This window comes from Dermacentor albipictus, chromosome 3 (genome assembly GCF_038994185.2).
Source record: "Dermacentor albipictus isolate Rhodes 1998 colony chromosome 3, USDA_Dalb.pri_finalv2, whole genome shotgun sequence".
Lineage (NCBI taxonomy): Eukaryota > Metazoa > Arthropoda > Arachnida > Ixodida > Ixodidae > Dermacentor > Dermacentor albipictus.
This window is the reverse complement of record NC_091823.1, coordinates 160,528,954-160,542,682: the sequence shown is the minus strand read 5'-3', so window position 1 is coordinate 160,542,682 and position 13,729 is coordinate 160,528,954. Positions and strand designations below refer to the sequence as shown.

The 13,729-nt window shown below is 46.1% G+C and overlaps 1 protein-coding gene across 5 annotated transcripts in view; it reads left to right on the top strand.

The window, feature by feature from the left end:
• LOC135905187 (uncharacterized) overlaps positions 1-13,271 on the top strand; it is a 260,327-nt gene extending 247,056 nt beyond the window's left edge. For 4 of the 5 annotated variants that reach the window (XM_070536239.1, XM_070536240.1, XM_070536237.1 and 1 more), the window contains one exon: positions 12,868-13,271. In XM_070536239.1, the coding sequence (XP_070392340.1) occupies positions 12,868-13,020 (153 nt within the window). In that variant the 3' untranslated portion in view covers positions 13,021-13,271. The remainder of the gene's footprint in view (positions 1-12,867) is intronic. The other variant, XR_011512957.1, reaches the window with a different exon arrangement.
• The last annotated feature ends 458 nt before the right edge of the window (positions 13,272-13,729 follow it).

Below are 13,729 nucleotides of genomic sequence, written 5' to 3'. Positions count from 1 at the left end.
GATGAAGTGACAATGTTCTGACCTTCGATGTCATCACGCCCAATTTTTAGGCTTTCGGAATTCGAGCTTTGTCGGCAATTCTGCGCTGAGCGGGTTGAACGCCATTGTGGCGGGAGGGCCGTTGGTGTGTGCTTCTTGTTCGTCGCGAAAGTCAGCATGGCGCCGGATTCGCTGTGCCGCTTAGGTCAAGGTCGCTGTCCTCGTGGGCGTCCTGTTGCCTTGGTTATCCCACGGCTGCTTCCATGTAGTAGTCACGAGTAACGTACACTGTTTATTGTTATATTATAGACTGGCGAGCTGGTTTACGGGTGCAATGGCGTGACCGGTGCGCCTTATACGTAACAATTTACGTGCAATCAATTGCATTATTTTTATAATGTTGTAATAGAACAATTGCACTGTTTACTCGGCAACGCTTGCTGCAATTCAATTACGTTTTTTTCAGTAACCGATTACACGTTATCAGTTACTTTCTTGACTGGAAAAGCTGTAACAGGTGACGCAGCTTTGAGAGCTTGAATTTGCTGGGAACTGTTGCAGCATGCTGGAGGTCGTGCTACACGGCAGCCTCACCGATATGAATGTTTAGAGCAGCAAATCTACGAGTTCAGTACTTGTTTGCTCACTTTAACGGATGCACCAGATATTGGCCAGCGAATTGAACTGGCGCTGGTATGCCTCGATAGCAACGGTAACATAGAAAATATTTCCAGAAAGTCACCTATCGACATTTTCATTGAGCCTTTTATTGATCATCCAGGCAGAGTCTTCTCCATGCACCAGTAACAATCAAGTGCTGTGCTTAATGAAGACCCTGATCTCAGTGACGACAGCTTTGTGCGCAAGATGTCCGTACCTTGCAGTACCGCCCTACTCCTAGCGGGCACATCGAGCTAATATTTAGTGTTGCTGCTGGTCATCATAAAAAAACTACGGAAAAAGGCTGACAGCGTTAACGGAAAGCAATTGGTATTGAAGATAATCAATGTGTGAACGGCTGTAGAAGATGCACCGAATGCAATCGGCCAGGTCATTATGTTTATTGCGTCCTTGCAATTTTATTAAAGGTTCGCAGTAGAGTAGCCGATTACGATTAAGAGTAACCGATGACTTTTGAGTAATCTTGAGCTCGTTCACAGTAGGCCTACCCGACGCTGGCAAGAGAAGGATATGACTGACGCCGCTGATCGGACAATTAGTCAGCAGACTCTGTCGTTGAGAGGCACTCCGTCACATTAAGCTGACAACACCGCCGACTCGACTGAGGACAGCGAGTCGGCGCAGTGTGACAGTAGTTTGTGACGCCGTCAACAAAACAACTGTCCGCAGAAGGCCAATATGGAGTTGGTTTTGGCTCTGGAGTTTAGTGTAGTTCACTTATGTCCGTAGCATGATGAAATGGGCCGCTCTTGATATCGTACAACCCGCACACAAGAAGCGGGAGGCGACGGACATGGCACGGGAAGGCAGAACCTGCTACTAAAACCATCAAAAAGAGCCGTTTGCGAAGCGCGGCCGCACATATCAGCTATTTGAAGCATTTCGACCGTAGTTCACGTCGGCGTTCCATGGCTTGGAATGGTTTTCACTGTATTTGAGAGCAAACCACGAACGGCGGCAAATGTAAACAAAAGCTCCTTCCGGCGACGTCTATTGAGCAAAAGACAAACAAGCACTCATAATGTTTCGTCGCTGCGACATTCTAGCTCTTATAATCTCAGAGGCTATGTCCTGCATAAAGATGCCTTTGTTAGGGTTAATGGGCTCAGAAATCGAAAATGTGTCTTAGAAACTGCGCCAAATCGCCGCAAATCTTCTGTTGGGAGCGATAGTATATACACAGGGCTGGACGACGACTTCGTAGCTCCGAAGCGGCCGGCTTCCGCCTCGAAGGTGCCGCCATCTTATTTCGTGTATGGCCGATCGTTGCAGCGTGAAAAGAAAATCGCCCGACTCTCTTTCGACGAGTCCGTTACCGTCGACACAGGCGTCCGCGATCAGTCTGGCGTCAGGGCAGTGTGACAGGGCCGCTGACAGGACGGATCTGCAGACCAAAATCGGTGCCGGGTCTGCCTGGTGCGAAGGAGCCTTAACTTGATACTTGTTTTTACAGCGAAGCTGTTTTGGCTTGGTTCTGGCAGATCTCATATCCGTGGGCATAGACCAACAATTTTTTATAGTAGGCCGGTCCCAAAGACAGTGCAATATCGGGCCGACCCATGGCGGAGGTGATGCGGACGTTAAGCGCTCCCCATACGTGTGCCGATCCCGAAGATAGTGCAATGCCGGGCCGACCCAGGGCGGAGGTGCAGTTTGCCATTAACGGGCCCACATTCATAGCTTCGGTGGTCTTCCTTCTTCACAGAGTGGAAGCGCACTGAATTTTTCCTTAACGTGCGCAAGTCTGGTACCTGCTCGACTTCTCCAGGAAATCGTGGTCTTTTCAGCGGTCAGCATGGCTTGCTTGCAGCTTGTGGCGCTGCGTTCACTGGCACCCACATCACTTTCTTTAGGAAAGCTTGCTGTACAGCCTGGTAAAATCATAACATGCGGCGATAATCTCGCAAAGCTATAGATATAGTTGCCCTTGGCACGATAGAAGTATACGTGTGAAACAGACCCAACTAGAGCATTGCACTGCTGTGCTAGGAGACCGAGATTCAAGTGCTACCGCCAGGCGTGCTTGAAGAGGAATCTACTCGGCGAGTATCCGACCGCCGACAAACCGATCCAGGCGAAACCACAGAATGACAGGCAAAGGAAGCTGCCCTTTTTTTGCCTGTCAGAATTTCAGAACCATGTCGCAGATTTTTACGCAAAAGAGACTTACCTTCTGACATACCTGTCAGTATTTTAGAATATTGTCGCAGATTTTAACGCAGAAGAGAGTTACCTAATTAGGTAGCCTGCGCGACACGGATAGTGGTGTGCATTTTGAAGCTTGAGCGAGCTATAGCGTTACGCTGGGATATGTGCGATGTATCCCAAAAGTTCGCGCAGCACGTGAAACATAATAAACTTTCAGGTACATCAATGTCCTCACTTTCTTTCATACACCGCATTCGACACCAGACATTGGTTCCACCCGTCCATAGCTCTAAGTAACCTTGGAAGTCCTCTTCTGTTGGCGTTACAGCAGTGATGAAGGTTCCCTTTTCAATTGTAACCAACTGCCCCCCCCCCCTTCTTCAAGAGCACCAGCTTACATCTGGGGCACAAAAATTAACGACGCAGGTAGCCAAATCCGGCGAACAGGTAGTTTAAGGTGCCCTTGGAAAGTTTTGAAATTGCGTGTCAGAAACTAGCGCACTGTAAATGAAGAGTGTGAAGCAGCAATATGAACGTGCACAATCGAACAGCCCTTCTACGAACTTGGTCGAACGCGGTGAGCAAGGCGTTTCAAACGATTCATGACCTGGTGCATTGACGGTTTCACCATAAATAGCCCCTGACCGCCCCCCCCCCCCCCCCAGTGCAAACTTTCATTATGCACTGAAAGCAATAAAGGTCGTCAAAGCAGCGTTTTACCTGAATAATTTTTGAAGCCGGTATACTCTCGGGGTAGATAAAAAAATAAATATGTTGTTACCATGCCGCCAGGTGACGAGGGTCACTGCCAACGAGGACATTCTCTCCCTGTGTCTCTATGGCGTTCCCAATCAGGGTTCCTTCCTTGCCTTCCCCATGCCGCCGTAGCCGATCGCACGTACCGTGATCTTGACCTCCACCTACCTTTTTGTCGCGTTGCTCCCTGCGCACGTGTTGATGAGTCATGGTGAGTCACGAAATACACTCACCGACGACATATGCGAGTCCGACTGTGGCTCTGGTTCAGGCGTGCTTCACAAGAGGGAAGGCGTGAGGTGTTTTATTTCAAATTTCCGCAGTTTCTATTTTTATCTTGGGGGGAAGGATGCGGAGATTCGCGTAGTGCCCTAAGACTATGAATCCAGGATCATCACCGCGTCCTGTATACTCTATGCTTGTTTGTTTACAATGGCCAAATCTGGCGAGGGGCCCTTGAAGGTAGAAATTCGTGGTTCACAACTTCATGGCAGTCAAAAAAGGCGATCAACATGATAGGGATTCCCATCAGTACGAGCACGGATCTCTTGCTAAAGTTAGGACTCCACAACACACTGGACGAACTCATAGAAGCACAACAAACATCTCAAGCAGAGAGACTAACCAAAACCAAAACGGGACGGCATATACTAAGCAAACTACGAATGAATTATCACAATCTATACGGGGAAAAGAGGACGATAACGAGAGAAATTCGTGACAAACCCCTAGTACCAAATATACCCAAGAACATGCATCCAGGTTACAACGACGGCAGACGCAAGAGTAGAGCAGAGAAAATTATCCGAAGCTTTGGGTCAGACGACAGAGCAATCTTCGTAGACGCGGCTGAATACCCAGACAGAAATAGCTATGTAGCAGTAATCGTAGATCACACCCAAAAACCCCTTACAAGTGTATCAGTTAATACTAAACATTCCGAGACCGCAGAGGAGGTAGCCATTGCACTAGCATTGGTCTCCACGAATGCTCAATACATCATAAGCGATTCTCAAGCGGCCATTAGAAATTATGCAAAAGGTAGGATCTCTCCTGAGGCATGGCACATCATCAGAGTCAATGAAGCGAAGTTCTCCGATGCAGAGAAGAACGGCAGGCAATTGCTCTGGTTCCCAGCGCATACGGCTCCAGACATTCCCGCAGTCAACCTCAACGAGGTAGCACACCGCGAAGCTCGAGGTCTTACTCGCCGAGCTGAGCAAAGAGTGACTTCCATCGGTCAGGAGAACGCGGAGGAGGAAATTTGGAGAGAAAAAGATATATTAACAAGATTTAGTGATATTACCAAATTCTATCAAAATCGGAGGCGAGTATTACCACCGCCTCACACTAAACTGAACAGAGCTGAGTCCGTTACTTGGAGGCGACTACAAACAGAAACTTATACGAGTCCCGTGCAGCTAAAAACTTTCTACCCCGATATATACGAGAGCGATATGTGCAAGCTTTGCAAGTCTGTTAGAGCCACCCTTCAACACATGTTGTGGGGATGTGAAATATACCAAAATAAAATGGCAGCCTCCCCAGACAATCTACGGGCGCGGTGGTCGGCCGTGCTGCTCAGCTCAGAACTCCAAGACCAACTTTGGGCCGTCCAGGGAGCCAAGGAAGCCGCACGGGAGCAGCAGCTCCCAGTGGCCATCTAGGCGGCCCCAGGCCCGGGCCTCCCAATCGCCGGATTCCAAATAAAGTTATCACATCACATGATTGTTTTTATTGCAAAGCATTCTTGCGAACTTCAGGCGTTTTAATTCTATCTATCTATCTATCTATCTATCTATCTATCTATCTATCTATCTATCTATCTATCTATCTATCTATCTATCTATCTATCTATCTATCTATCTATCTATCTATCTATCTATCTATCTATCTATCTATCTATCTATCTATCTATCTATCTATCTATCTATCTATCTATCTATCTATCTATCTATCTATCTATCTATCTATCTATCTATCTATCTATCTATCTATCTATCTATCTATCTATCTTGCCTCTTGCGTAGTGATGCTGCCATATTCGATACTTCAACTGTGGGTACGTGGGTTAGAGCGCGCACGTGGCTAGTAAACCCTCGCATGCTAACTAATTACATCAAGGCTGCCACACGGCTATAAGACGGTGGACGGTCTGATACCCATCGCCGTGGCACAATTGGTAGTGCAGCGCACGCGTAATGCGGAGGTTATGGGTTCGGCTCCCCCGCCTACACGTTATGTTTTCGTTCCCTTTCGTTACCCTGTCTTTATAATTTTCTGCATTTCAATTTCAACTGCAGCTAATTTCGCCAATGCCTTTGTTGGCTTCATTACCTGTTGGCTTTATATGGACATAACACCTTATGAATTTCGTGAATCAAGCATATAGGTGGCTGTCGCTTAACGATAGGGCTTGTGGTGTTAACGTTTTCGAAGTGCTGCCCTTGCTGCTCTTCGATGCTTCAGATCTCTCGTAGAGGGCTTTCTGGGCGTTTCACGCTATTTTAATGCAGTCATTTGACGTTGTAGCATGCCTTACAGTGTCGTGAAAGAATAACTAGTTTTTATCACCTTCCAATTTCTTGCAAATAACAGACAGTGCGTGACGTATGTCCCCAGTCGAATGCGCTTAGCAATGCGAGATTGTGTGAGTCATCTGATCGTTGTAACCAATGGAAACAGCTCAAGACAGAATAAGTTGATTAGTCTGATGACATGCTGCTACGTCTCTAGTTCGTCTAAATACCTTTTAATTTCAGCGGTCTCCTTCTTTCACCGCTGCGGTCTTTGGGCATGGCAAGTTCGGTAGGCGGGCCTGAGGGGTGACGCATGCGATACAAGCCATCCAGCAGTACAGTTAGACAAGCCGTAGAAGCATGCGCGGATAAGTTTCATGTGCGCCATAGTGCGCCCTTCAGTTGCTAGTCCGCATTTGTCAGTCAGTCAGTTTTTATTTGCAGGAAAATCACACCATCCTGCGGGTGGCAGAGACTAAAGGTTACGAGGTCTCTGCCCCCGTAACAAAAGGAGCAGTCTACAGCAGTACAGCAGAGAGCAGGTAACAAAGCGGCGTTACAAATAGTATACGCATACAGCCTACTCCATACATACATCATACATCCTATACAACATGGGTGTTCTTAAGCACTATGGACAGTTTATTTTTTAAAAATCACTTTGAAGATTCACTCACATCACAAAAATACTTAAAAGGAAGTCAACAACAGAAATGGAAGTTTACATTTCTCATTGTAACATAACAATTTCAACGGAAAACAAAATCGACGGAAAACGAAATTGACCGCAGTTCACGTTTGAACGTTTTTCTGGGTAGGCAGAAATCCAAAATAGAAGCACAGTTATTTAACATGTCTATTACCTTATAATGCAGATCTTGTTTTCCATAATTTGTTCTGACTTCTTTATTTCTGCGTTTGTGGTTACGGACATCATATTGCGCCAAGACAGGTGTGTAAATAATGCGGAGTTTCTGTTTACAAATTCGCTGTGCCAGTATCCATAAATAGACTTTATTTGCAGGTAAAACATCAAATCTAGGAAAAAGGGGTTGCCTCGGCAACAAACTAATAGGGCCAGTGTGGTTCACAAAAATCTTGAGGACACGTCTTTGAAGCAGTTGTAGCCTATCGTAGTTCCCTTTTTTCGTTGTCCCCCAGACCAGAATGCCATACAAAAGTTTAGAATAGAACAGGGAGAAATATAGTGATTGCTTTAGCCAAAGAAGTAGAAGAGGAGCTATTTTTCTAATACGTCCAACAGACTTCGCGAGTTCGGAGAGCAGATGATTGACATGAGGGGTCCAAGACAACCCTTCACTAAACCATACCCCAAGGAACTTTTTCACACTTACTTGTTCTAAGTTATGTTGTCTGTACTGTAAGTTAATCATTTTTTATGCTTATTGATTGGCTTAAATATCATGTACTTTCTTTTTACTGCATTCAACTGAAGTTTGTTTTGTTGCAACCATGTGGATAAATCATTTAAATACAGATTGGCCGATTGTTAAATGTCATGCAGTGTTCTACCTGTCAAGAATAACCTAGTGTCATCTGCAAAAATGGTTATTGTGGCTGTTCTTTGTAGTTCCGTAGTGTCATTTACGTATAAGAGGAAAGGTAACGGGCCTAATATCGAACCTTGCGGGACACCCAGGTTAATGTCAAGCTGTTTTGAAGAACCACAGTCCATTTTAACAAACTGACGCCGAAACGATAAGTAGCTCTTGATTAGGTCCAATGTGATACCTCGAATTCCATACCAATCTAATTTTATAGCTAAGATTTCGTGGTCAACGGAATCAAAAGGTTTGCGCAGATCGAGAAACATTCCTAAGGTGAAGAGCTGATCTTCAAAATTTCTGATTATTTGCTGCTTGATGGCAAGAAGAGCGTCCTGAGTTGTCTTATTTTTCTGAAAACCATACTGTGAGGGCGATATTATGTGATACTTGGTTAGATATTTTGACAGCCTGGTATTGATTGACAATTCCTAAATCTTTGAAAACACCGGTAGCACTGAGATTGGCCGGTAATTCGTAATATCGTCAATTCTACCTCCTTTGTGTATTGGAATTACTTTGGCTAGATTTAATTTATCTGGGAAGACTCCAGCAGAAAATGTGAGACTAATGAGACAGGCTAGGACAGGGCTGATAATTAATGACACTTGCTTTACAGGTTCAACTTTAATTTCATCCTACCCACTTGCGACATTATCTTTAAGCGTATTATAAGACCACTGATTTCTCTTTCGGTAACGGCATCCAAAACAAATGAGTTTACTCGATGAGAAGGACCCGCCGTGGTTGCTCAGTGGCTATGGTGTTGGGCTGCTGAGCACGAGGTCGCGGGATCGAATCCCGGCCACGGCGGCCGCATTTCGATGGGGGCGAAATGCGAAAACACCCGTGTGCTTAGATTTAGGTGCACGTTAAAGAACCCCAGGTGGTCAAAATTTCCGGAGTCCTCCACTACGGCGTGCCTCATAATCAGAAAGTGGTTTTGGCACGTAAAACCCCAAATATTATCGATGAGAAGGCCAGTAGAGCCCACTTTATTGAATAGACGGCTGGAGTAGGGCTGCATTAATGAAATACTCGTTGATTTCCTCTTCTAGCGTCTTGCCTCCTATAGAGTGATTGATTACTATTTGGTCAGCCTTAACCGGTGATGGGTTTCTGCCAGTAAGGTAATTTACCTGTCTCCAGATCTTTGCCGGATCCGTTCTTATCCTAGCAAACATTGCTTCATAATATGCAAGTTTGGCTTTCTTTATATCAGCGTTCAAATGATTGCGATATTTTTTAAATTCTTTGAACGAGTCACCATCTTTGCATTTTATGAATTTGTGGAACATATCTTTCTTCTTGATGCGTTTTAGTTCTCTGGTTCTCTGTTTTCTGTGTCTGTGTCTCTGTCTCTGTGTTCTCTGGTTCTGTTTTATTGTATCCCTGTCCGCACGTCTTACCTTCTTTCGTGATGATAGCATTACGTTGTTATATAACGGATCAAATGCAGTCCCCGAGAAAAATTAAGTACGCGTGTCAACATCCCCCCCTAAAAAACATGTTCTAGATGCTGCAAACCAACGCAAGACCGCACCCGTAGTGCCCGAAGCACGCGAAGTAAAGAAACCAACGGAACAAAGTCCTGAAGTTCGTCAGCGGCCGTCAACAGGCTTAAAACACGCCACGCGAACGACTCCAGGTCGTAAGCAGCGCCTGCTGTGATTGCGAAATGCCACCTGGCATGACCTAATAATCTAGTGCGGTAATACATCGGATGAGCTTTTAGGGTCCGAAATAGCGTTGAAAGAAAGGTTTCAAGAACATGCTGCAATATACAGTTTTAAGACCTATGATGTTCGCTGGTCAGACCTCTGACAACAAAACATCATAGATTTTTTTAATTGTATATTGCATTGTTTTTATAGAGCGCAGCTCTTAAGCCCAAACCACACGTATGCTTGCGGACGCGCGCTAACTCACGTCTACGCAGCTTGCGCCTCAAAGGCCTCGCGAGAAATGGCGGTTTGCATCCGCAGAGACACGCGACATTGCGCACTCACTGAGTGCACTCACAGACGCCTTGGCTGACGCCACTTCGTAATTTGTTCTTGGCAGTATTTCAAAATGCTTCCGTATCTATAGATGTAGTTGTCGTATTTTTATAACTGTTAGATCAGTGCGAAAAGTAAAGAAGAAGCACTTTCTTTCATGATGGAAATCTGCTTCACAGAGAGTTGAATGTAGTGCGACCTAGCTGTGTACACCGAATGGCGCCGCGTTTCGACGCATACGAGCCATGCCGTACCGTCTGCGCATGCGTGGGCGCGCTGACGTGAGTGTGCGCGCGTCCGCAAGCTTGCGTGTTGTCTGCGCTTTAGGTGACCGTTCCTGCGTCGTCCCTTGGCGGCCTCGTAACCGAGCGAATGAGCACAACGATGGTTGAAAGTGCGCCCGCGGAGTGCGAATCAAAGACGGCGATAGAGAAGAGAGCGCGAGGGGCAACGTGGAGGAGGAGCGGAACGATGAGGCAGAAAGCGGAGGAGGAAGGTATGGCGAAAGCGTGCCAACAGCGTAGTGCCGCGCAAGACGGGCTTTCCGGCAACAATAGCTAGGAGATGACGACATAGTATTGCGCGTCGTCTGTTCTCTGATGACGCAACCGATGCCATATGCGGAAACAAGGCGCTGCACGCGCTGCCTCTCGCGTTCTCCCGATCTGCGAGCCAGTCGCGCCACACTTCGCGGAAGTTGTATTCCTTCTATATAGAGAGCGGAAGTTGTATTCCTTCTATATATAGAGCGGAAGCTGTATTTTCTTCTATACGTTTGTTCAGGCTGTCACTAAACAGTTGGTAGTTTGGCGCTTCACTGTCTCCCTTTCTTCTGTCCCCTTTTCAAGAAATGCATTTTGCGCCACAAAGTATACCTAGGAAATCTAAGCACCAACTTGCCCAAGAAGAAGTCCTTTTGGAACACTTCGCGTAGTTTGCAACGTACCACGTGATACAGATTGTGCGCGCCCGCCAATATATCGTTAAAAAAAGCACGTATACAGCGGCGCTCAAATTTCCCATTAAGGAGTATCTTAATCGTCGGTGAATTTTTTTTTCATTTTTGAACAGCTTATCTAACGTTAGCTGGGACAAACGGTATCATGGCGTAAAGGCTCATTCATATCACCGACTGACAGCGGTCGGACAGCCAAGTTGATGGCGAAGGGTCGCTTTCCTCGAAAAGCGTCTATTTTGTGCCAGTCGCTCGCTGCTGGGTTTTTCAGTCGCGCGACGGTGGCTGCAAAACTGCTGAACAGTTCAGCGGCACCCCGTAAGTTATGTGTTTCCATCTGGCATCCTCCTCCCTCGCACCAAAGTCCACGCCCCACGCCACCATGGCAGACTCCAGGCCGGTAATTGTATTGCCTTGTGATGCTGCGGCGCAGCAGTTCCACCAACGTGTCGAATGTACGCAGTATCAATCTCCGGAAGCTAAACAGCAGCAAAAGAGAGCGCAAACATTATGCACCGATTCCTATGTAACGCTAACTGGAAAGTACAGCTTACTCTCGATGACGCTGTTCCTCATGTACGCGGAGGTCGTGCAGGAAGCTGCTTGGGTCGAGTGCCACTTATCGCGAACGGAGGCAACGGCGCACCCCATGTCGTCGCTTTCTTTTTCGGGGGCTTCCGCGCTCCCACCGCTGACACCATGACAGACCAGGGACGACGCCTTCCTCTTCGCTTGAATCAACATCTATGGCTGTTGCCGGAACATGAAACAAGGAAATGCACGCGAACTGCGTTGATGACTACAGCTCTCGCTGAGAACGATAATCTCCGGGATTGCGACTTGCAGGTTGCGCTCAGCCGGGCTTGCCGGTGTGAGCATCGGTCGCCTTTAGTAGCGTTTTGGTCGCCAGTTGCAAATGTTCGCGGAACTTCTCAATTCGCCGATGTGATTGAGCCTTAAAAGGTAATTACGCTAGCTGAAATCATAACCGCTACGCACTGATGTTCTTCTCACTTGTGCAGTTCCTTTCCTTTCTCTTTTGATATATCTTGCTTTATGCCATTTTTGGGGAATATGAAACAGTATATAGTCAAGCCGAGCAAGATCTGTCAGCACTGACGTGTCAGCAAAAAAAAAAGGCCTATTGAAATAGTAAGAACACCTTTTCGGAGCAAACCGGACGCTCGTTTGGTTGACCTACCTGCCTTTCCTCTCTTTTCTATCCTTCTCGCTTATCGGAACTTGTCTCTTCAGCACTCTCTTTAGCGACAGCAAATATTCGCACTCACCTTATCTTATAATTCTGAGGTCAACTAATTACACATGTATCCATGAAATGTTAAGCCTTCTTCTTTCTTGCGGACTTCTTTTTTTTGTCTAGATCGTCCTTATTCGATTCAAGAGAATCAGAGTGGTGTATGTGGTCAGTCCATCTCAGAAATTATTTCTCAACGACTACTACTATTTATATTAGACAGTTACGTGATGATTAATTGCTTCAAACGTGTTTTCAACATCGCGCCGAAATTTATACGAGTTTAGGCTTTTAATTTGGCAATTTTCCCTTCATTAGACGAAAGAAGTATAGTTGCCGTCTTATTCGTTGAAAAATGTACATGGGGTTAAATCATGTGATTTTTTTTCAGGCATGACAAGAGAATCGCCACCTGATTTAGTTTAGACAAGGAAGAAACTTGTCAAATATAAGTGCTTAAAACTTTGACAGGCTGATACCTCTGAGCTCTGCTTTTAGTGTTTAGGATAGCTCCTGAACCCTGTGCACCGAGATTTTCGTTCCCTCTTTTAGAAATGGGTGAACATACTTGTAGTTCCTTCTGCATGCAGAACTAGTTTATAACAGCTCTGTGTCTGCCGGGAATGCGGTTCTTATTCAAATAGAGCCTAACCGCATCAGACAAAATAAATAATTCTCGCGTTAAGTGGTATAACACCGAAAAATTAGAACTCACAAATTCCTCCGAGACATTGAAGCTCAATTTAATTCGGTCGCATTGTAGCGCGAAAATTGGACGATAACACTTCGAAACCGAATTAAGTGTCAACTTGAATTCCGACTTGTTATCGAAGCAACGCCCGCTCGGGTAAAATATATTATGCTTCCGTGCTGAGCGCATCATCTTGTCTTAACCTACACGATTTTGCTCTTGAAAAGAGAAAACAAACTTGACAGTTCTAGTGGTTTCAATGCTGCAGTGATGTTGTTGCAAAAGCGAATCCTTAACGTACGGCTGATTGATGCGCAGATGACCAGCAGCAAGAGTATGCTCCAGCAGCTAGGCATCCACAGCACACACATTGTTGGCTGGCTGGCACATGACGTCACGTTCAACTTGGCTCGGGAACTGTGTGGTGGCAAAGCAAACCGGCTCCTCAAGATGCGAGAATTGGTTCCATGATGGCCGCAAGTAACCGTTGATTACTCGAAGGAGCTCAGCCGACACGTCGTTGGAGGCACGAATTGGCCTACTTGTCTCCTGGACATATAGCTATTTTTACTCCCATATTTGAGACAATGAACCTTAGTACGTTATTTATCGCCATTTTGCACACGAACTCGTCAAGACTGAATTTGGTGCCGAATGAGTTGTGAAATATTTTTTGGTCCTGTATAACAATGTCCGTTCTCGACCATGTCCGTGTACGTGCTCTCGTTTCTGATCGCATCCTTTGCGCAACTGCTTGCTCGCCATTGTCGCCAGCCGCCTCGTCATCAAATCGGCAGCTCAGCGCGGACTATGCACACAACTACGCTTACTCTAAACGGACGTGCAAGAGTACAGGTTTGTTCATACTGGGACATTCAGCGTCTATAGCGGCACGGAGTCGAATTCAGAGGTTGCGAATTCCACCGAAATGGCACCCTCTGCGCCAGTCGGTTAGAGTCTAATTTATGACTCCAATTGCACCGGAATCCCTCGCTGAAAACCAATCAGTAATGATTCAGACCCCTTCCACTATTTCATTATCACTAGTTCTATTTCTACCACTAGTTCTTCATCACGGTTATGCAATATTGGTGGAATTTAGGTACGAACATATTTTTTCTCTTAATCTGTGCTCATCGTGGCTATATAGGTACGCACACACATTCGTGTGTCACCTCTG